The sequence below is a fragment of the Rhincodon typus genome, chromosome 30 (genome assembly GCF_021869965.1).
Source record: "Rhincodon typus isolate 14 chromosome 30, sRhiTyp1.1, whole genome shotgun sequence".
Lineage (NCBI taxonomy): Eukaryota > Metazoa > Chordata > Chondrichthyes > Orectolobiformes > Rhincodontidae > Rhincodon > Rhincodon typus.
The window spans coordinates 2,056,141-2,080,285 of NC_063361.1; the positions used below are offsets into that span (position 1 = coordinate 2,056,141).

At 43.3% G+C, this 24,145-nt stretch overlaps 2 protein-coding genes across 7 annotated transcripts in view; one reads left to right on the forward strand and one right to left on the reverse strand.

Moving 5' to 3' along the window:
* LOC109933639 (glycylpeptide N-tetradecanoyltransferase 1-like) overlaps nucleotides 1-20,864 on the reverse strand; it is a 63,679-nt gene extending 42,815 nt beyond the window's left edge. The window contains exons 1-2 of the mRNA XM_020532662.2: nucleotides 20,690-20,864; nucleotides 1,335-1,437 (exon numbers count right to left, since the gene is read on the reverse strand). Coding sequence (XP_020388251.2) covers nucleotides 1,335-1,437; nucleotides 20,690-20,787 — 201 coding nt within the window. The 5' untranslated portion in view covers nucleotides 20,788-20,864. The remainder of the gene's footprint in view (nucleotides 1-1,334; nucleotides 1,438-20,689) is intronic.
* Nucleotides 20,865-21,079: 215 nt separating this feature from the next.
* Nucleotides 21,080-24,145, forward strand: part of dcakd (dephospho-CoA kinase domain containing) — a 45,136-nt gene continuing 42,070 nt past the window's right edge. Inside the window, exon 1 of one of the 6 annotated variants that reach the window (XM_048614551.1) lies at nucleotides 21,080-21,392. In XM_048614551.1, coding sequence (XP_048470508.1) covers nucleotides 21,262-21,392 — 131 coding nt within the window. In that variant the 5' untranslated portion in view covers nucleotides 21,080-21,261. Of the gene's footprint in view, nucleotides 21,393-22,277; nucleotides 22,459-24,145 lie in introns of those variants that run through there. The other 5 variants (XM_048614554.1, XM_048614552.1, XM_048614555.1 and 2 more) reach the window with 5 other exon arrangements.

Here is a 24,145-nt window from a genome sequence, read left to right on the forward strand (position 1 = left end):
GTTTCGGGCCTAGACCCTTCTTCAGAAAAAATTTTTTCTGAAGAAGGGTCTAGGCCCGAAACGTCAGCCTTCCTGCTCCTCTGATGCTGCTTGGCCTGCTGTGTTCATCCAGCTCTACACCTTGTTATCTCAGATTCTCCAGCATCTGCAGTTCCTGCTACATCTTGTTTGTGCTTTGCTCTCAGCAGAGATGATGCATTCCTCCACTTCACACTTAACATTCATACTTATTTTACATTATATATACACACCTCCTATACCACCAATAGAACTCCCTTTGTCTTTTGTTACGGATACTCTCACTATCTGTTCCACACGTTCCTCCTCCCCCTCGGACAATGGTACAAAAAGAAAAATCATCATTGCCCAGCTCCTTTCAGTTCTCAAGTGACATCACGGCCACTAAACTCTAATTTTGGTTTCTCTCTGCCAAACCTGAGTTTCTCTAGCATTTTCTCTTCTTATTTTTCTAAAATTAATGAAGTCATGCTAAAACTGTACAGACCATAACTGGAATACTGTGAACAGTTTGGTCCCCTTACAAGGCAGTCCAGGGAAGGTTCCTTAGGTTGATTCTAGGAATGGAGAGATTTTCTTATGAGGAGAGGTTGAGTAGTTTGGGCCTGTATTTATTGGGCGTTTAGAAGAATGAGACAAGACCTTAAAACAAGACCTTAATCTGAGGAGACTTGACAGAATAGATACCAAGAGGTTCTTTCCCCTTACTGCACAGTCCAGAACCAGACGGCATAATCTCAGAGTAAGGCATTGTCCATTTAAGAAAAAAAAAGAGATGGGGAAGCATTTTTTCTCTCAGATGGCAGTGAATCTGTGGAATATGTTACAGCAAGGGCCTGTCAAGGCTACATCATTAGGCATACTCAAAACAAAATCAAGACAGATTTTTAAAAAAATTAGACAGGGAATCAAGGGTTATGGGAATAAGGCAGGAAAATGGAGTGGAGGATTATCAGATCAGCCACAATTGCACTGAATGGCAGAGCAGACTTGATGGGCTGAATATTGTACTTGTGGTCTTATATTTTATGGTCCCAAAGGCCCTTCATCACTGCTGTGATTAAACTCAACATTTGACTGAATAACACAGTTGTTTCTATCTGCTCAGCTTGATTTAACCTGCCATCCCATATATTTAATATGTAGTCAGCTGCATGAAAGAACCTCACTTGTATAGAAAAGGATCAAATCACAAGAAACGTCCAGACGCCTTTTTCAGAAGTGCTAAACTTGTACTTTATTCCATGGAGATAAATAGTTGCCTGCAGCATCGAGATTGCTGGATGGTACAGGACACGTTTTCCCCTAAACCATACCTTAGATGGATCGTCTGAGTCTAGCTTTCCTCCACCCTTCTCCTTCTTCCGCTTCGGTTTCTTTTTCTTCTTCTTTGCTCCCAGTTCATCCCCTGGACTTTTGCTGATTTAAAACAAAACAATTGAAAATTTTGATGAGAAAAATGAAACAACTGGAAAGTTGAGGTTTTAGTGAAAGATAACCTCAGCCAGACTGGATAAACACAAAGCACATCTGGGAACAGAAATTTCAGTCAGGGTTCCTCATAACGTTGGTGCACTGCTACAAAATACTGACAAACGTAATTAACAACAAATTGCTAGAATTTTGGCAATTTTTCTAATTTAAAACTCAAAAACACATATATTAAAAGAAAAAAGTACACAGTGTGATACAATTTTACCGAATCAAACCATGATGTTGTTATAGGAAGTTCATGAAAAGGTCATAGTTCTTTCCACAGATGCTGCTAGACCTGCTGAGGTTCCCCAGGTTTTTTTTTCCCCCCTTTCAGATCTTCAGCATCTACTCAGGTTTGGTTTTATAGGAATTATATTTGGCATCAACAAAGGCTAAGCAGTAACCTGCCAATGGGGTTTAAATGATTTGGGTTCATCGATCCATTCATTGCCATAAAGAGTATTTTCTTTATTTGTCTCACCCGACCAGTCCATCCATGAAAAACTGACCATTTGCTAAGGGTGAATTATTACCCAAGCACAGTGCACGCTAGTTCGCACAAACTGCACTACTACAAGCTTCAGAATATTTTTATTCTTGAATGACATCACATGCTTTGGATAAACTCTGCAGTTAAGATTCTGCAGCTGGACTGGAACAGAATATTTTGAATCCTTCATTGCAGCATCTGGTAACAGCCAAGTGAAAGTGACCTGCACTACCCTGCTTCTGGGAGATCTGTGCTAAGTATGCTGATTTCAGATGGCATGAAACTGCTCACACAACAATCAATCAGTCTCTCCGTTTCTCAACTCCAGATTATTGCTTTGCAATCTTCCAGTAGGAATCAGGTAAAATGAGGCAGAGATGCTGCCATCCGATCACCACTGTCGATACTTAAAACACAATACCTTGGCTCAAGCGTGAATAGTCAGTTAGGGTGCCAAGAAATAGCGCCATTAGGCTATAAGGAGGGCCTTTCTTGACATAAATAAAACTTAATTTTGCACAAATAAAGTGAGAATCTGCAAATATAAATATTTTATACAACATCACCTGCTCTCATCTTCAGGAATTTCAAACCATGCTTGCAGTTCAAAGTGCTAGCTTCTTAAGGCAGAGTTTAAAAGGTGCAGAGATGGTAAATGGGGGGAAAAAAAATAGAAGTTCTGATGTTGTTTTCTCAAAGAGTAACTGTCAATTTAGAGTGGGAAGCAGAGTGGTGGAGAAACAGAGTGCTTACTGAACTGAGTGCTAAATTGTCAAATAATTTAAGTGTGAACTTGGTACAGTGAGTGAAGAAGATGCTGCTTTTTTTTAAAAAAAGAAAACTGCAACTGATAAGTATCCGTCTCTTTTTGCTCCAAGCCTTATTTTCCTTCTCAAAATTGGCAATTGGTTACCTGACCAAATAATAGAGTCAGGCAGGCCGGGCAGGGTTGGTGCATACTGTGAGCGCAACATCAGGCAGTTTGTAGAATGCACTGCAAAACCAGACAACCATATCTGCCATAAGCGTCGCAGTATAGGCAATGTCAGCTCCAGGTTGTTGAGGTATAGACCAAACAATAAATGTTGCAGGGCATTAGATAGGAGGAGAGTTATCTGGTCACTTCACTTCTGAAGGCAATCACACTTCTCGGGTTAATTAGAACTGTGGAGTTGGACATTGGTCAGAGACAGATACGAGGTTCCACCACGTAGTAATGCAAGAGCCTCAGCACACGAGTTGGATCCACTGGCATCAGGCACTTGCTACCTATGTGGATGAGGACAAGGACTGCCAGATAAATGAGAAAACTGACCATAGCTCAGGATTCTATTCAAGTGGGGGAAGTGAAAAGTGATACTGAAATGACTAGGCACTGTTTAGTCAGGGAATAGATACTGTTCTCAGCAGCCCTGACCAGGGACCAGGGACCAGGGTAAGGACATTTTCTCAAGATGAATAGTGTAAGGATCCACTGCCTCAGCCCACGTATGATTCATGATATATGTGGAGCTGGATACTGCTTCGCTGAGAATATTGGAGGAGTTAGGATCCAAACTAAAATTCAGAACTGGAAAAGTAATCATTGCTAGATTGTACCTTGTGCCATGCACCAATTGTCAGATCATCAATCAGGTTAGACAATTAAACACTCAGCCAAAAGAATGGTGAGAGAAGATAGGGTTTCAGTTCATGGATCACCAAAACCAGCACTCAGAGAAAGATGGAGTTAGCTGTTCCATTGAGGTGAGCTTCACTTAACCTTAGCTAGAACCAATGTTCTTGTAGATTATATGATGGGAGTTGTAGGCCTGATTTTAAACTAACAGAGAGGAGAAGAGTTGAGCTGAAGGAAGATTTAGAAATCCAAAAAGTTGAGAAATTAGAAATGCGTAGCTATTTGGGGAGGCACGGTGGCTTGGTGGTTAGCACTGCTGCCTCACAATTCCAGAGAGCCAGGTGTGATTCCACCCTCAGGTGACTGTCTGCGTGGACTTTTCACATTCTCCCAGTGTCTGTGTGGGTTTTCTCTGGGTGCTCCGGTTTCCTCTCACAGTCCAAACATTGTGCAGGTTAGATGGATCGGGCATTCTAAATTGCCCATAATGTTCAGGAATGCGCAGGCTACATGGATTAGCTATCGGAATGCAGGGTTAAAAGGTTTTTTTTTGGGGGGGGTGGTGGTGGAAGGGTGGGTCTGGGTGGGATTCTCTTCGGAAGGTCGATGTGAACTTGATGGGCCAAATGGCCTGCTTCCACACTGTAGGGATTCTATGATTTGAATAAAGACAACCAGAATAGACTGCAAAGGACTAACTCCTTGTCCTGAATTGAATGAAGGAAGCTCACTTGCTGTCTACCTTATCACTCACCACTTCACTGAACACTAAATCTATTTAACTATTCATTCATTTGCTGTTTATGGAACCATTTCCAAATATTTGCAAGGTTCATATAACAAGGATTAATTCATTTACGTGAAATTGTAACACAAGACTCAAATATTATAGTAGAACACCCATATTTGTTGCTGGTACAGATATTAGGACTTCAATAAAACAGCTCATCCTCAGTCAACTTTACAACAGCAGTGGTTATTACAGTATAACACAATACCAGTTACTGCAGTAAACTACCGTGAAATGGATTGAACAGCCACTGCAACTACTTAACCTGTATCTTCTTTGAAATTACTGAACAGAAAACACAAAACCAGTCAAATGTCTAGGTACCAAATTAAGAGATACTAATTAGCCCCAACACTACTTACATATTATCAGTTAGGAGGTAAAGCACATTAAAATTCCATGGAGAGGGGATCACTAATTCACCAGTATTTGTACAGAAAACCATACAGTGCATCACATGGTAGGGAGGGCACAATAGCAGAGGAAAGCTAGAACATATTTTGCACATTGGAACTGCATGGACAGCCTACCAACAGACAGCACCACATGATATCAGCATTACGTTCAATTTGCAGACAATTCCAGAACATAGAAACATCCTGCAATGTTCAGTCAGGAAACACATACTGCTGAAATGCTCTGAGTTTACTGAAAATCTATCAAAATACAGAGAGTGGACAGCTTTATTCAATATGAAACAACAGAAATTACACCTTAGAAATACTGTCAATCCTAGCTCATTCGGAGTCACTTTCACCTCTGAGTCATGAGGTTCCAGAATCAAGTCCAACTCCAGGCTTTAAACAAAATAACCAATGATGACACTCCAGAGGCAGCATTGTACTATTGGAGGTGCCATCTTTTGTGATGTTTGGGCTTCATCTGCCTACACAGGTGGCCATAAGAGATTCCCCAGAACTATTGGGAGGAAGAGGTACAGAGTTATCTCCCCAGTGTTCTGCCCAATATCTATCCCTCAATCAACATCACAGAAATGGCCACAATGACATTTTACTTTGTAGCTTGCCAAGTGCAATTTGGCTGTTGAATCTACAAGAAATCAAATAGGGAATTCAGACGAAAACTCTTCACCCAAAGAGCGGTGAGAATGTGGAACTTGCCATCACCAGAAGTGAATAGTGTAAATGTACTTGAAGGGAAACTAAGGAAGCACACAAAGTAGTTGGAAATGATGGGTTACGATGGTAGATTTACACAAGAAAAGATAGAAGGCTGCTTAAATTGGAGCATGGACTGGTTGGTTGAATGGCCTACTTCTGAACGGTATATTCTTTATATTCACTCATGGGATGTGGACTGGGACAACATTTATTCCTCATTGCTACCTGCCCTTGGGAATGTGGATTAACAGATTATGTACATTTCAAATAGAGTAGCACAGTGGCACTGTGGTTAGTACTGCTACCTCACAGCATCAGTAACCTGGTTTAGATTCCAGCCTCAGGTGACTGTCTGTGTGGAGCTTACATGTTCTCCCAGTGTCTGCGTGGGTTTTGCTGGGGTCCTCCAGTTTCCTCCCAAAGTCCAAAGGCATGCAGGTTAGGTGGATTGGCGATACTAAATTGCCCATAGTTTTCAGGGATGTGCACGCTGTGTGGATTAGACTTGGGAAATGCGGGGTCATGGGGGCAGGGTGGAATGCTGTTTGGAGCATCAGTGCAGACTCGATGGGCCAAATAAGGCTTTCTGCACTGCAGGGATTCTGTGGTTCTTCTCTGAAGCCAGCAAGTACTTTCTCCTTGAAAGAACAGAAGGATAATGATGTCTAATTCCTATTGTAGTGGGCCACAAAAGGGCACTGGTGAGACTTGGGTATTTAGAATACTGTGCACAGTACTGGCCAACTGTTTTTTTTCATTCACTCACTTGTAGGACATGGACATTGTTGGCTGGCCAGCATTTGTTGCGCATCCTTAGTTGCCCTTGAGAAGATTGTGGTGAGCTGCCTTCTTGAACAGCTGCAGTCCACATTCTGTAAGTAGACCCACAATGCTATTATGGAAGGATTTCCAGAAGTCTGACCCAGCAGTGAAGGGATGGCGAAATATTTCCAAGTCAGGATGTTGAGTGGCTTGGAGGGTAACTTGCAGATGGTGGTGTTCCCATGTATCTGCTGTCCTTGACCTAGTGGCATTATTGCTAGACCATTAATCCAGAAATTCAGCTAAGGTTCGAATCCTGCCAGGGCAGATGGTGGAATTTAAATTCAATAAATATCTGGAATTAAGAATCTAATGATATTTTTGGAAGAACCCATCTAGTTCACTGATGTCCCTACCTAGTCTGGCCCAGATGTGTCTCCAGAATGCAATATGGTTGACTCTCAGCTACCCTGTGAAATGGCCTAGAAAGCCACGCAGTTGTATCAATCACTATGAAGTCTAAACAAAGTTACTTAAGGAAGGATGAGCTTGAGGCAGAAAAGACTAAGAACTGGAACTGGAGTTGTCTATTGAGGAAAGGTTGGACAGGCTAAGCTTGCATTGGAGGTTAGAACTGGAAGAATTGGCTTAACTGAAACAAAAAATCCTGAGGGGTCTTGATAGGGTACATGTCGAGAGGATGTTTCTTCTTATGTAACATTTTTGAACAAATCCTGAACTTTAAAAACGGGGTAATCCAATTAAAACAGAAATGAAGCAATATTTTTATTTCAGACAGGCACGAGTCTTTGGAACTCCTCTTCCGGAAAATGAGGTGAAAGCAAAGTCTGAATATTTTTAAGGCAGAAACACACATTCTTACAGTGTGAAATGTTACGAGTAAGCAGGAATGTAGATTTGAGGTTAAGGTCAGATCAGCCATGATCAGATGAATGGTGGAGCCAGCTTGAGGGGCTGAGTCCCCTACACCTGTTCTTAATTCATATGCCCACATGGGTTGAAGCATAAAACCTGTAGCATCACACAAATTTGCAGGTTTCCATTCTACTGATTAGAACTCAAAGTGGGTTCCAATTCAGGATTTAAGCAACAACGCTAAAAACAGCCACTTACAAAGCAAAACAGTAACTGGAAAATCCAGGTGCCAATAAAAGTCAGTAATCTGGGCTTCGAAGAATGGATTGCCAAAGTTTAAATGCATTAACCAGCTTAAAAAAATAACTGAATGAATACTGCCAAAGTGAAACAACAGTACTTCACTGATGTGTCAGCCTGGAATGTGTGTTCAGCTCTTTCGAGGAGAACTAAAAGTGACAACCATCTGACTCAGAGGTAGTGACCGCTGAGTCACAGGGGCAAGTTAAATAGTTGAAGATAAAAGGAACCTCTAATGGGATGATGATGGAAGGGCTGATGGAATTCACAGTACCGTCACTGCAAAACAATGAGGCACAATATTGGTAGGGTGCAGTTCTGCCACCATACACCTCTAGGGTGCAGCTCTGGCGGGGACAGATCTGTCGCTGTGTAACAGAGTTACATACTGGAGGGGACAGGCTTGTCACTGTATAATATTAGGGTGAAGTATTGGCACAGACGAGTCCATCACCAACAGTAATGCTCAGAAGTAAGCCTTTTGGTAATTTCTAAGTGTTCTGAGATCACTAACAGACTGCAGCATTTTCCAACTGATGTTAGGCTAAGTGGTCTGTCATTCCCAGTTTTCTCCCTCCCTGTAATTACCTAGCAAAATGACAAGTGAGGTTTATTACTCAGAAATAAATAAAAAGAATTGCATACTGGGGAATAAAAACAAATAGTGGAACCCAAGTAAATGACAAATAGAATTAGGACAGGATTTGATAAAATAGCACATGACAGGCTTGTCTGTAAAGTCAAAGTATATGAAAAAAATAGATAGCAAGTAGAAAACTTTTTACAGGGCTACAGTGATAAGACAGGGGAGCGGAACTTAGGAGTTGTTCTTACAGAGAGATGGTACAGAGAGAACAGGCTGAACCATCTTCTTTCTTGCTGTTCCCATTCCTTAAAAATATTTCACTGTTGGACTAGGATGACATTGTTGATGCAACCAGTAAGGGTGTACTTTCCAGGGTCATGTGGCTGTGCTACTCAGACATCTTTCCAAAAAAGGAACTCCAACATTCCCAGCTACAGCCAATCAGGGAAGGCAGCCTGCTGTGTGCCTAACAGCTAGCAAAGTTGTTGGGTTTATAAAAGTTTATTCTGACAGAATTGTGGCAATATAATGACTTTTAAAGTAGATGCTCATTAGGTTTCCCTTCCAAGTCAAAGGTTATTCACTTCTGATTAAAAAATACAACAAACTGTTGATCACATGCTGAAAACATTGTTTCTTCACCCTAGATCTATCCAGGAGGCAAATTATGGAGCTGGCTGACCAAAAAGCAAGAACAGTTTCCTGACACTGTCCATCTTATGACAGCTGTTTCCTAGAATATCCCGACTGATACAAAGTTTCTCCCACCTCCATATATTGAAAGGAAAGTGCAGACCTGAACCTCAAACAAGATTGCCCAGATTCAATGCCACATTATGACTCTATTTTTCACTTCTGGCGTTAGAGGTATACAGCTGTATAGCATCGAAACAGACCCTTCAGTCCAATTCATCCATGCTGACCAGACTTCCTAAATTAATCTAGTCCCATTTGCCAGCATTTGGCCCATATCCCTCTAAACCCTTCCTAGTCGTGTACCTATCCAGACGCCTTCTAAATGTTGTAATTGTACCAGCCTCCACCACCTCCTCTGGGAGCGCATTCCGTACATGCACCACCCCCTGCATGAAGAAGTTGTCCCTTAGGTCCCTTTTAAATCTTTCCCCTCTCACCTTAAACCTATGTCCTCTAGGTTTGGATTCCCCTACCCCAGGGAAAGACCTTGACAATTCACCTTGTCCATGCCCCTCATGATTTAATAAATCTCAATTAGGTCACCCCTCAGCCTCCAACCTCCAGGAAAAGTAACCCCAGCCTATTCAGCCACTCGCTAAAGCTCAAACCCTCCAACCCTGGCAACAGCCTTGTAAGTCTTTTCTGAACCCTTTCAAGTTTCACAACATCCTTCTTATAGCAGAGAGACTAGAATGAATGCAATATTCCATAAGTGGCCTAACCAACATCCTGTACAGCCACATGACATCCTAACTCCTCTTTCAATGCAGTGACCAATAAAGGCAAACATACCAATCGCCTTTTTCACTATCCTGTCCACCTGCCACTGCACTTTCAAGGAACTATGAATCTGCACTCCAAAATTTCTTCATTCAGCAACACTCCCCAAGACCTTACCATTAAGTGTATAAGTCCTGCACTGATTTGCCTGTCCAAAATGCAGCACCTCACATTTATCTAAATTAAACTCCAACTGCCACTTCTTGGCCCATTGGCCCATCTGATCAAGGTCCCAATATACTCTGAAGTAACCTTCTTCGCTGTCCACCACACATTCAATTTTGGTGTCATCTGCTACCATACCTCCTATGTTCATATCCAAATTATTTACATAAATGACGAAAAGCAGTGAACCCAGCACCGATGTCTGTGGCACACCACTGATCACAGGCCTACAGCATGAAAAGCAATCGTCCATCAGCACCCTCTGTCTTCTACCTTTGAGGGTTGGAGGGTTTGATCAAAATGAATAGGAAGAGTTTAGCGGGATACGGGCCAAATGCTGGCAAAACGGGACTAGATTAATTTAGGCCAGCTGGTCGGTATGGACGAGTTGGACAGAAGGATCTGTTTACATGCTATACAGCTCTGTGACTAAGAGTGGATATGAGAGATAGACCAGGAAACTACAGGCCAATGAGTCTAACATCAGTAATAGAAAAACTGTTCAAAAAAATTCTTGATGGACAGAATTAATCCCTATTTGGAGACCCATGCATTAATCAAGGATAGTCATCATGGTGTTGCCATGGGGAGGTCACGTCTCACGAATTTGATTGAATTTTAAGCAGACGCGATTAGGTGTGTACATGAGGGAAGTGCAGTTAATGCAGTTTGCATGGACTTCAATGAAACTTTAACAAGATTTTGCATGGCAGGCTGGTTCAGAAGCTAACAGCACATGGGATCAAACTCAACTTGGAAAACTGGATCCAAAATTGGCTTTGTACCAAGAAGCAGGTAATGGTCAAAGGGTATTTTTGTGACTGGAAACCTAGCTCCAGTGGCATACCACAAGGTTCAGTTCTGGGTTTCTTGCTGTTTGTTGCTGCTTTAATGATCTAGACATGAATGCAGGAGGTATGATCAGTAAGTTTGCAGATTTCAAGAGAACTGATGGTGTGGTAAACTGCAAGAAGGAAAGCCTTAGCCTAAGGTAATATATAGATAGGCTGGTCAGATGAGCTGAGCAGTGGAAAATGGAACTTCATTTTAAAGTGTGAGGTGATGTACGTTGGGAAGACTAACAAGACAAGGGAATAGATGCTGAACAGCAGGAAGCTACATTGTACAGGGGATCAGAGGGAGCTTGCTGTGCACGTCCATAGATTCTCGAAATCAGCAAGGTGAGGTTGTTAAGGCAACTTATAGGATGTTTGCCTTACTTAGTCAAGTCACTGACTATAACATCAATTAGAACACAGAAGTATTGAGTGCATTTCTGGGCACCACATTATGGGAAGGATGTGATTGCTTGAGACAGTGCGGAGGAGATTCACCAGGATGCTGCCTGTAAGGAAATGATTCAGCTACAAAGAGGTTGGATAAGCTCAGATTGTTTTCCTTAGAGCAGAAAAGGCTAAGTCGGGGGACCTAAGTGAGGTGTACAAGATGTATGATGAGCATTGATCATGTAGATATGATATGGAGAAACTTTTCCCATTAGTATGGTGGTCAATAAGTGTCAGGCATAGTTTTAATTTAAAGGCAGAAGTATACAGTGGATTCTACTAAAGATTTACTCACAGGGTTGGTCAGCTGGGGGAGGATGTGGCGTTGGAAGATCTGGAAATCACTGCCTAAAAAGGTGGCAGAGGCAGGAACTATCAAGTAGTATTTAACTGAACACTTGAAATGCCATAGGTCACAGGGCTACGGACAAAGTGCTAGAAAACTGATGTATGTTTGATGACTGGCCTGCACATGAAGGACCAAAAGGACCTTTTTAGATGTTATAAAAACTCTGACTCTATAAGATTGATTTTTCTTTTTTGTTAGGTCATGTATCAAGGATTGTCCAACACAGTCAAAAAAAGACAGAATAGTATCTGCATCCCAGTGTCAAAGAGTGACACAGTCTAGTAGCCACCAGAGCTGTAAGTTCAGGATGACAGGAACACATTGTATACACCAGTACTTCACTCCGTTGTTATACAGTGATAGCCCTGTCCCAGTGTTTATAAAGTAGCGATGGGTACTGGCAGCTCTGTCACTATATTCTAGTGCTATACAGTGACAAGTCTGTAGATATGGATACTGAATTTCAGTGCCACATATTGATTGGCACACACTCTACATAATTCTACATTTAGAGTTAAAGAGATCTATGGCACAAAAAAAAGTCCTACAGCCCATTACTTCTGTACTGGTCAAATATATGCACCCAAATAATCCTGTTCCATTTTCTTGCACTTGGCCCACAGCTTTGTATGAGCTTGCACACTTCTTCAATGTTATGAGGGTTTCTGCCTCTACCACCCTCACTGGCAGCGAGTTTCAGATTCGCACTACCCTTTGGGTGAAAACGGGCTTTCCCTCACATCTCCTCTAAACCTCCTGCCTCTCACCTTAAATCTATGCTCCCTGGTCATTGATCTCTCCATTGAGGAGAAAAGTTTATTCCTGCCTTACCTTATCTATGCCCTCACAATTGCATACATCTTAATCGTGCTTCCTCTCAATCTCCTCTGCTCTAAGGAAAACAATCCTAGTTTATCCAATCTCTCTTCATAACTGAAACTCTCCAGCACAAACAACATCCTGGTAAATCTCCTTGCACCCTCGCCAGTGCTATCACATCTCTCCAGAACTGCACACAATACTCCAGCTGTGCCCTAACTAACATTTTGTACAGTTCCACCATAACCTTCCTGATCTTAAAACTCTAGGTCTTGGCTAATGAAGGAAATAAATGAAAACATTTCACAATGTCAAAGTTGGGAATTGTATTGCTGGGTGTTCTTCAGAGCTAAGCCACACCCAATCCCAACCATTTACACTTCACTGAAATGTCAGTGAAAGCCTTATTAGTGCTATTGCAATCAGGCTAAGAAATTATAGAGTCCAGTACATGATCTAACTTGATGCTCCAGTGCACTTGGAGGGTGCTTTATTTCTATACAAGGCAATATTGATTGCACTTCAAAAGAAATCTATTTAGATCATACTTTCAGAGGCTGTGATCAGACGCTAAATTAATCTACGTTATTTCTTAAATAAGAGAGAAATTATTTTAAACTCAAGATGCCTGGAAATGCAGAATATGGGCCTGCTCCATATTTCCAGCATACCCTGTGGTCATCCATGTAAAAGGAGAGTCACAAGGAGCTGCTGCATTTCGTGATCACCTGAACTAATCACAGAATCATAGAACCGTGATAGTAGAGAGAGAGACAGAGAGAGAGAGAGAGAGACCATTCCACCCATCAAGTCTGCAACCCTTCTAACAGCATTCCCCCAATCCTATCCCTGTAACTCCACATTTCACCATGGCCAATCCACCTAACCTGTACGTCTTTGGACTGAGAGAGGAAAATGGAACACCTGGAGGAAACCCATGCAGACATGGGGAGAACATGCAAACTCCACATAGTCACCTGAGGCTGGAATTAAACCCAGGGCCCTAATGCTACGAGGTGGCAGTGCTAACTACTGCCACCCCTAACCCATTAGGCCTTCAGCAGTAAGTAGAGTAGCCTTTGATTGTTACACCAAGGGTAGTAAACACATGAATACATAGAAGTGAGGCCTTGATAGAGGTCAGTAAGTTGACCCTCCTACTCAACATAGGAGCTATAAATTGAACTTAATAGTAAGGGAGGCTGAATATTGTTTCCATAACTATCAGATAATCTGTTTTTAAATGGTTATCACATTGCTGTTTGTGGAAGCTTACTGTGCACAAATGGGTTCCACAGTTCCCAAACTAAAAAGGTGATTATTGTTCAAAACCAAAAAGTGCTTTGCAACATCTATAAAGGGAGTAAATACTTCAAATTTGTACCCTACACCTTTAGCCAAGCTGCTCCAGTACAGTTCTTACACTGGCAACTATCTCAATGTGAAAAATTGCCTAGGAACATCCTGCCCACAAAAAGCAGGACAAATTCAACCTTCCAATTACCATCCCATTAGTCTACACTTGATCAGCAGCAAACCATTGGAAGGGATTGTTGACAGTGCTATCAAATTACACTTCTTCAACAATAACCTGCTCGCTTACCTTCAGTTTCGATTCCACCAGACCCATCCTGAGGGAGACCTGAAGACCCTCATTGTCTGTGAGCAAGAGCTGCATGTCATAACTGAGGTCACATACCAGAATCTGATCAATGTCTGGAACATGGACAACTTGCGCTAGGTCTTCCCACCGTCAGGTGTACACCTCCACCATTGAGGGATGGAGTGGCTGGGGGTGACCAGATTCAGCAATGTGCTGCGTGACTGAGGCCTGGGATAGATGTTGCTGCAGGAGTTGGCAAACAGGGTGATGGTGGGCATCCAGCTTGTGGCTGACACTACTTGTTGCCTGAAAATGACGGCGCTTGAACTGGACGTTGTGCACTATTTGGATGGTGCCCAGGTGTGCGGTGGAATCCTGTCTGCATGTACCTTTGCTCAGATGGAATTTCATATTTGGCTAAAAGGTCCTGAACCTCCTTCAGGAGTCCACGTCCCACAACCTGAGCCACATCTTGAGTGCAAGTAATTTGTCTTTACAAGGCTTTTTTCTGTACAGGCTGCTGCTGCACATCATTCACCTCAACTCTTAGGTCTACTGCTCGGACACTCCTCGGCGTGCTTCTTTACTGCTGGGCAGCGGGAAACTCCCCAGTGGAGGACTTTCTACACAGGAGACCTTCCTTTTTCCATCAGGTACCCGGTATAGAGTGTTGCACGCAGAAGTCCCATGTAACTGCAGGCTGCAGCAGTTCATGAACCCAAACCTAACTGTGTATTTTGCAGCACTGTGGAGTCCATGGAGAATGTAGATATTGGTGTGGGCAATTGCACCCCATTTTTAGTGATATGAGAAAAAATACTTATGTTCTGCTTTTGGTTGCACTTCAGCCTTATTCTCATGATCTTTGGGCACCCAGTGCGAAGAGGTGTTAGCAAATCAGAGGACCTCCTCCTGGACCTGGCCAGGCTGGCTATTAACAGGTCCAGGCAGTGGGCCGTGGAGAGGGTCATATCTGACTCTCTTCCGTAGTTACGTTCATGCCCAGATGTTCTCGGAGAGGGAGAACATAGTGTCCATCAATTCTGTCAATCGCTAAAGTTTGAGAAGATTTGTAGCTTGCATTGTGGATGAGGTTGTAGACATGCTCGCTTAGCTGGTGGGTTTGGTTGCAAATGTTTCGTCACCCTGCGAGGTAACATGGTCAGTGCACCTCCAGTGAAGCTTCACCAGGGGCGCACTGATGATGTTACCTAGCAGGGTGACGAAACGTTTGCAACCAAACCCCCCCGGCTCGGCGAGCATGTCTACAACCTCTTTAGAAAGGAGTAGGCACCGTGGGGGGATACAGCGCTTTAATTCCCCCTCCAACTCCATTTGATTCAGTCCCTTCCTGTTCTTCCTACCCCTCCCTCACTTTTGATGGTTTGCCTTGTCCATAACATGCTTGCGTGTAAATATCCAATTGCCTACTCGGGTGATTTATTGGCAGCAGTTAATAGTAAGTAAACAAGAAGTGATGGTAAAAAACATTTGGTTGCGTGTGATAACACTTCCAGATGTAGCAAAAAAGAAAAAAACAAAAAAACAACAAGACCTGCTCACTTATGTTCATTTTGGGTTCCACCAGAATCATTCAGCTCCTGATTTCATTATAGCCCCCGTCCAAATTTAGATAAAGAGCTGACTTGAGAGAGGAGGTGACTGTGACTGCCATGACATCAATGCAGTATTTGACTGAGCTAGGTCTCGAGCAGTCATAGCAAAACTGGAGTGAATAGACATCAGGGGGAAAATCTTCACTGATGGCAGTCATACCTAACACAAAGGAAGATTGTTCTGGTTGTTGAAGGCCAATGACCTCAATCACAGGAACTCAATACACAGGCTCTGACATTCTCTCTATCATAAGATCAGAGGTCAGTTAGAATCTGATAAATTCTGTAGATGGACATTACATCCCTAGTATTGAAGGTCACCAAGTAAAATTGGGATTTGGTGTTCAAGAGTTATAAAGAGCTCTTGTAGCTACTACCATATTCATCTGAAGACATCCAAAATTCTCTGCTCTCTGAAACTAAGCAGATTCAGGAATAGTTAGTACTTGGATGTGACTTTTGGTCTTTGAACCATGCAGTGATACCTATACGTCAAGCCTCCTCCTAGATAGCGCTCCCTGGAGACGTTTTCTTCAGGTGACCTCAATTCTGACATGTAGCTTTTGTTCATAAGGTCTTCAGCTCTCCCTCAGGACACTGCCTGTCTTTTACGAGGTCCTGATCGATGTTTGGAACATAGTGGACTCGGGCCAGGTCTTCCTGTCTGACAATATCCACAGCTTAGGAATCCGCATCACCACCATTGCAGGTTTGAGTGGGAGGGGAAGGCTATGGCTGAGGGGCTGACCAGAGTCAGCAACGTTCTGGGCGGCAGAGCCCTGGGCTTGATGTTGTTGCGGGAACTGGCAAACAGAGCAGTGGTGGACATCCAACAACTACAAACTTTTGTTGTGTCAGGTATGACTCAACCAGCACTGAACCTCTCCTCCTCCTCCTCCTCCTCTTCCTCCCCGCCCCCATCTCCTTTGACTTCAGTCTCCCTTCACCTTATTGATGGCACAATTGGTCACTCTTACTTCCCACTCATGAACTTCTACAACAACATTTTGGAGATTAAAGCTTCTCTTCCATTAAGCAGCAAGGAGAAACTCACTAGTTTGCAGAAGCTCCTTCCCAGAGGTTTTTCTTTGGGTACAACAACCCAGGTGCTGGCAGCTTTCAGCACCTTAAACACATGCACTTACAAGAACAGGCATGAGTGGTTATGGGCTGTTCTACTATATAGGCATCACAGTTGTCTCCATGACGCCCTCTGAAAGTACAAACTGATTTAGCAGCAACATGGCTCAAGTTTAACAGATACACCCCCTCTGCTGTTTCCCTGCTTCACATTAGCTAAAAGCGCACAGGCCAAGGAGCAAACATGGAACTATCAATCTGTATATCACTCACATTACACTGGGCAGCCTCCATCCAATAAGGCCAAACACTGCAAGGAATTGAAGAAACATCTCTTACGAGCTATTGAAAGCTGGTCATTTCAGCAGAAGCAGAAAGACAAGTACTCTGGGAGAACGTGGAAAATGAAACCCAATGCTTCTTCAAAAGAGTCTTCTGATTAAGTACAATCAATTGTTTGAAGTACATTCAATGGGAAATGAGGAAGAAATTAGTCATAAGAATTTCCGAAGTCACATGACACCAGGTTATAGTCCAACACATTTATTGTCACAAGCTTGTGGTTTCAAATAAACCCGTCAAATTATAATCTGGTGTCGTGTGACTTCTGACCTTGTCCACCCCAGTCCAATACCTCCACATCATGAGAATTTCTGATAGGTAAAAATAGGTTTAGGTGCATTCTGCTGAAGAAATATCAGATCAGAAAGTTTCCAGAACCGAAGAAAATACTTTGGGTCTTTACCCTTATTTTTTCAAAATCAACTAAATTCTACATCTCAAATCTCTTGCTAGAAATTTGCTGCTGCTCATGTTGAAATGTCCAATGTGCTCAGAAACACGTTCCAAGACCTTAAACTGTGAATAGCAGAAAGGGCATGTAGCGCTTGAACATTATATCATTTCGAAAACTCTCAAAACTAACTACAGGTAGTTAGTGTCAGATCAAGGACATTTGAGCGATTCTCCATTCAGAAGCAAATGCCAGCCACAGCAGAACCTGCACTTTGATCATCTCTGTGCAGAAATGGTTCAAGCTCCTGACAAAAGACTAGCACAAGCTTTATAATTCTAGGCTAGTGGACACTATAAAAACACCCACTTGCAATTCTACAATATCTTTAACATAATAGCACTTCCCAAGGAAGTTTACAGAAGCATTATCAGACATATTTGACAGAGGGCAGTTGACCAAATTCTTGATCAAGGTAGTAGGTTTCAAAACCTTTATGTACAGATTGAAACAGGAATTTTCAGTACTTAGGTCAGAATTAGAAATGCATAGAGACCTTGGAAAGTTGCATGACTGGAGAAAAATACAAATATAATGAGCGGTAAAGCAATGAAGAGGTTCAAAATGGAGAGATAAAACCATAAAAGAAATCCAAAAAAAAAATCAGAAATTTTAAAAATCAAAACATTACTGAACCTGGAGCCAGTGCAGGTCATCAAGGTGATAGGTGAACAGAGATAGGTTATGGTGTGTACAACAATACAGCTCTCGAATCAGCCACTGGGATACACGTGCACAGATCTGCCAAACCTGGAAGCAGAGGCAGATGGCAAATAGAACTAACACAGAGAAACTGGGAAGATAAACTACAGATTCTTCACCAACCTTAGCCAAGATGGTAAACAATGTAAAAACAGAATGTTAGGATGAACAGCTGAGTACAAGTGCAGACTCAGGAAATTATGAGTGCAGCCCTCAGCATATTGATATGGTTACATGTTGTGATTGTCTTCCAATTCATAATTACACTGTTTTTCCAGCCACTAGTATTTTAATTCCAGATGACATTTCTATAATTCTCAAAAAAGGTATACTTTCATGTTAGCAACAGCTACTCAAGTTTAATGTATTCTTGCAACAATTCTTCATAATGTAGTATTGTTATCAACTACTTGACAATTGAAGTCATAATTACAATTAGCCAACTATGAATTATGCAAAATAAAAACCGAAAGAAATGCAAATACTGTAAATCAGGAACAAAAACAGAAGTTGCTGGAAAAGCTCAGCAGGTCTGGCAGCATCTATGAAGAAAAAAATCAGAATTAATGTTTCGGGTCCGGTGACCCTTCCTCAGGACCTCTACATTGCAGAGGCTAAGCGCCAGCTCTCAGATACCTCCTCCTATCTTCCCCTGGATCACGACCCCACCAAGATGCATCAGGCCACTGTACCTACTACAGTAACTGATCTCATTTCATCTGGTGACCTGCCCCCCCTCCACCACTGCTTTCAAGCTGATAGTGCCCCAGCCCCGCACAGCTCACTTCTACCTCCTTCCAAAAAGCTACAAAACAGGACTGTCCTGGAAGACCCATTGTTTCAGCCTGCTCCTGCCCCACAGAACTCATCTCTTCTTACCTTGACTCAGTCTTCTCTTCCCTTGTTCCAATCGCTGCCCACGTACACCCATGATTCCTCTGACGCCATACGTTGGTTTCAAAACTTCTAGTTTGCAGGTTCTAGCCGCTCCTCTTTACCATGGACATGCAATCCCTTTACACGTCCTTTCCTCACCACGAGGGTCTTGGGGGTCTCCGCTTCTTCCTGGAGCAAAGACCTGAACCATCTCCATACACCACCGCCCTCCTCCACTTGGCGAAGTCTGGCCTCACCCTCAACTTCTCTTAACTCCTTTTGTTCTCTTCAGGTCAGAGGGGTGGCCATGGGTATCCGCATGGGCCCCAGCTATGCCTGTCACCTTGTGGGGTATGTGGAACGTTTCTTATTTCAGTCCTATTCTGGTCCCCACCCACAATTCTTTCTCTAACATATCAATGCTGCTTCTCTCTCGTCCAGAATTGGAAAAGTTCATCAATTTCACTTCCAATTTCCACGCTGCCCTCACTTTCACCTGGTCTATCTCTGACTCCTCCCTTCCATTCCTCAACATCTCTGTTTCCATTTCTGGGGATAAACTGGCCACTAATATCCATTATAAACCCACTGACTCCCACAGCTACCTAGACTATACATCCTCAACCCTGCTTCCTGTAAAGACTACATCCCTTTCTCTCAGTTCCTCCAGAGTTCTGAGGAAGGGTCACCAGACCGGAAATGTTAACTCTGATTTTTTTCTTCCACAGGACTTGACTATATTATCTCAGCTTTCACTCCAGCATTACATTAAAAAGAGTGGTCCATTGTTATTGTTATTACCTTTTGGACTGGGGATTGAACAATTCTGTTCATACAATTTTAATACAAGCCTCAAGAAACAAGAGCACATGATCCCAACTGACACATTAAGGAGCAATGAGGGTTAGAGCTCTGTGTTTGCACAGACACAGAGGGTCTGACTACTTCCGTGGCAAACTGGGAGATGACGTCAAAGGACTCACTATGCTAGTCAAAAAAAAGGACAGTTCTGCCTAGTACAAAAACAGAAGTTGCTGGAAAAGCTGAGCAGATCTGGCAGCATCTGCCAGACCTGCTGAGCTTTTCCAGCAATTTCTGTTTTTGTTCCTGATTTACAGCACCCGCAGTTCTTTCACTTCTTATTCAGTTCTGCCTAGTGTCCTGACCAATCTTTAACCCTGAACCAATGTCACGAAAACAGGGTAACAGTGATGATTCAGTTCTGAGGAAGGGTCACCGGACACGAAACGTTAATTCTGTTTTCTCCTTCACAGATGCTGCCAGACCTGCTGAGCTTTTCCAGCAACTTTGTTTTTGTTCTTGATTTACAGCATCCGCAGTTCTTTTGGTTTTTTTTTTAAACAGTGATGATTTTCAATTGCCGGTTGTTATGTGCACAACCATACATGTGATTACAAGGATTTTAAAAGTACTCAGTTGGCTGTAATATCACTATGAAACGTCCAGATAATGTGCAAGGAACTACATAAGTCCAATCCCTGGACCTGAGCAGCCATGGGGATAGTTGGTTGTGGGGAAAAAAATACCGGTTCCAATGCCCCTGACTGCCTCTGCTGAGATGCAAGGAAGGTTTGATCCCACACCTTATAGCAAGAGGAAAGGAACCTTGTGCTCCCACCAACAGCTCGGGCGGATGGCGGAAGCTTGCTGCGTTGACGAACGTGGAGACAGTCCAACCAGGAATCACCATCCCGGCGGATGCCACCCACTATCGCTGTCAATCAACGGGGCTGCCCAATGGGCGCGGCGCAGGGGCAGGGGCAGGGTTGGTCTAGTGGGGGAAGAGAGGTGTGAAGGCAGCGCCGTCTCCCCGGGGCCGGGCAGGCCGAGAGCCCTGTCACTGAGGCAGCAGCCGCCCTCACATACCCTTTACTGTGTACATGCTCCTCTTCATTCTCACAGTCACTGCCGCAGCCATCCTGCTCCTCCATGTCTTTTGTTGCTGTCTCATGATCGTCTGCCATGATTCAGGATCGACCACGATTAGGCGACTCGCGCAACAACGCTGCTGCCGATTGGTCCGTTCCCCACCCCTTCCCCCAGCTACCTCTCCCATTGGCCTCCGGTACGCAGACGTCGGCGCGGCATTACGACAGCTGGGTGTTGGGAATGCAGAATGCTGGGAAATATAGTCCGTCGATGGCGAGTGGTGCCGCTGTAACAAGCGGATATGTTGTCATAGAAACTACAAATACCAGCATGCAATACAAGCACGTGGGACAGGATTTTTTTTAGTAACCTTTTTAATTCGGAACTAGTCGTATACATTTTTAACAGAGTGTTGATAAATTGTCCCTAAGCGTAATTCACTCCTTTCTAGCTATATATATGTATACTCTCCCCGGCTGCACGGTCTCAACCCAGCAACCTGGTTGCTATGAACTGAGTAAAACTCCGACTGATTGGCCGGTGGACCGACAAACGACCAATCAACGCATATGTCCTTTGAGGGTGCACTGAGTGCGCAGGCGAGTTTGTCGGCCCGAGGCACCGGGAGTCTGATTAGAGTGAGTAGGGAGGGGTCGAATTATCTGAAGAATAGCGCAAACCGGGAACGGTGGTGGAGGAGGTGGGTTAGGTTTTTTCCCCCCTTTGTGGCCAAGCTCCGCTTCAGAGCTGGTAACCGGCTCTCTGTGTTTCCTCAGCTTGTGTCTAATCTCTCTGCTGTCTTACACCAGTGTCATTAATATACCTTGGGACCCTGCGCACTTCCACTGTGTGTGGCATCGCAGCTGCGTTCAGTGTGACCCACTCAGCTTTAGCGACAGGGACCAGCACGCTTAACACCAAGTTGTAAGGTCCTTCGCTTAATTCAGCAAAGACCAATTTTCAATCTGTGAGAATCATGGCATGGTTACTGTATAGAGACTGTTCGGCTAGTCCTATTCCTGCCAGACTTCTGCAACGGGTTATAAATACAAAACAAAGTGGCTTTATTGACTGACTGAAGTTAATGGATCCTTAGTGTATAAAGGTATTGTGGAAAGGCCCACCAGGAATTGTGTGTGCACTCGAAGATCTGCTTAAAGTTTATCTGATATGGAGACTTTCTCCATTATTCATGCTAACGATTTCACATGCTGCACTACATAATCTTGTAACCTTATTCTTTGCCACAATCCCCTCGCTGTAAACTGCCTTTCGAACAATGACTTGATTTTATTTATCCCACTGACTGAATGAGATCTCATAATTTGGCATTGGAAGGATTTGAAGGTTAATACTCAACCTGTTTAGCCACATTGAGATTGCACAATTTTTGGCCCTCAAATCCTGGGTGGGATTTGAACCTGGATGAGCGGAGCAGGAAAGCTGACGTTTCGCGCCTAGGCCCTTCAGAAATCTTCATTTCTGAAGAAGGGTCTAGACCCGAAACGTCAACTTTCCTGCTCCTCTGATGCTGCTTGGCCTGCTGTGTTCATCCAGCTCTACACCTTGTTATCTCAGATTCTCCAGCATCTGCAGTTCCTACTACCTCTGGGATTTGAACCTGATGTTTTTGACTGAGGCAGGGTCAGAGCTTACTACGCTGCAAGACTACCTTGTATAAGGTAGACCAAGACAATCTGTTCTATTCAGCTGATGGTACAAGGAATAGGAGATACTGAATTAAGGTTTTGGACAAGAGGTGCAGGGTGAGTGTGATGGAAAACTTTATTAAACTATATGTGGGAGTGGCCTGGAACTTATTTCTCACATGGCTGATGACAGTGGAAACAATCAATACTTGGAACAGAGGCTGAGGGGCAGGGCGAATTAGTTGAAGTGCACAAAGTTGTGAGGGGACTAGATAGGAAGAACTCATTTCCTTTATCAGAAGGGTCAGTTACCTGTGGCCTAGATTTTGTCAGAAAGTTTGGAAGGCATGTGGTGGAGGGAGGGAGAATCAACCAGACGTGAAGAAGGGCCTAAGTCTGAAACGTCAGGTTTCCTGCTCCTCTGATGCTGCTTGGCCTGCTGTTGTCCATCCAGCTCTACATCTTGTTATCTCAGATTCTGCAGCATCTGCAGTTCCTACTATCTCTGAGACATTGGTAGGGATTTGGTACTTACTGCCTGAAAGGAACAGAATTTTACAGCATGGGAATAAACCCTTTAGTTCATTATGCATATATGGGCATCAAGCACTTATCTACTGTAATCATGTTTTCCAGCACTTGCCCTTTAGCTTGTGTGCTATGGCATTTCCAGCATTCCTGCAGCACAGGAAAGGTCCCCTTGACCCATCAAGTCTCTGCTGGTCAAAAACAACCACCTACCTATTCTAATCCTATTTTCCAGCATTTGGCTTATAGCCTTGTCTGCCTTGATATTGTGAGTATATGTCTACATACTTCTTAAATGTTAGAGAATTGGCTTATGGACAAGAAACAGCAACTGGGATAAGGGTTTTTTTCAGATCGGTGACCAGTGGGGTTTGACAGGGATCAGTCCTGGGGCTGCAACTGTTTACTCATTAAATGACTTGGAGGAAGGGAGTGAATGTACTGTAGTCAAATTTGCAGATAACACAAAAATAAATGGAAAAGCAGGTTGAGAGAGACACAGTTTACAGAGATATTGATAGGTTGAGTAAATGGGCCAAAAGTTGGTAAATGCAGTATAATGTGGGAAAGTGCAAAGCTCTTCTTTTTTGAAGGGCTTCAAAAGAATAGAATATTATTTAAACTGAGGGAAAAACTACAGAAAGCTGCAACACCGGTCTGAAACGTAATCAGGAAGGTTAATAAAATTAGAGACAAAAAAACTGCAGATGCTGGAATCCAAGATAGACAAACAGGAGGCTGGAAGAACACAGCAAGCCAGGCAGCATCTGGCGGAAAGGAGCAGTCAGCGTTTCCGGTGTAATCCTTCTTCAGGACTTCAGAGTGTTGGCCTTATTTCAATGGAGTTGAGCCTAAAAGTAGGAACTGCAATTCTACAAGGTGTTGGTAAGACAACGTCTGGAGTACTGGGAGCAGTACTCATTAGAGGCAGTTGAGAGAAAATTTAATATGATGACCCCTAGTGTGGAAAGGTTGTTATACGAGCAAACGTGAAATAGTTTGGAACTCTGCGTATTGGAGTTTAGAAGAATGAAACGTGATCTCTGGGACTGGACAAGCTAGATGTGGGAAGAATGTTTCCAATGTTGGGGGAAATCTAGAACTAGGGGTCACAGTCTAAAAATGAGGGGTAAGCCATTCAGGACTAAGATGAGGAAGAATTTCTTCACGCAGTTGTGAACCTGTGGAATTCTCTATCTCAGAAAGCTGTTAGAGCCAGTTCATTAGATATATTCAACAGGAAGCTGGACTTGGCCCTTGTCCAAGGGATCAAGGG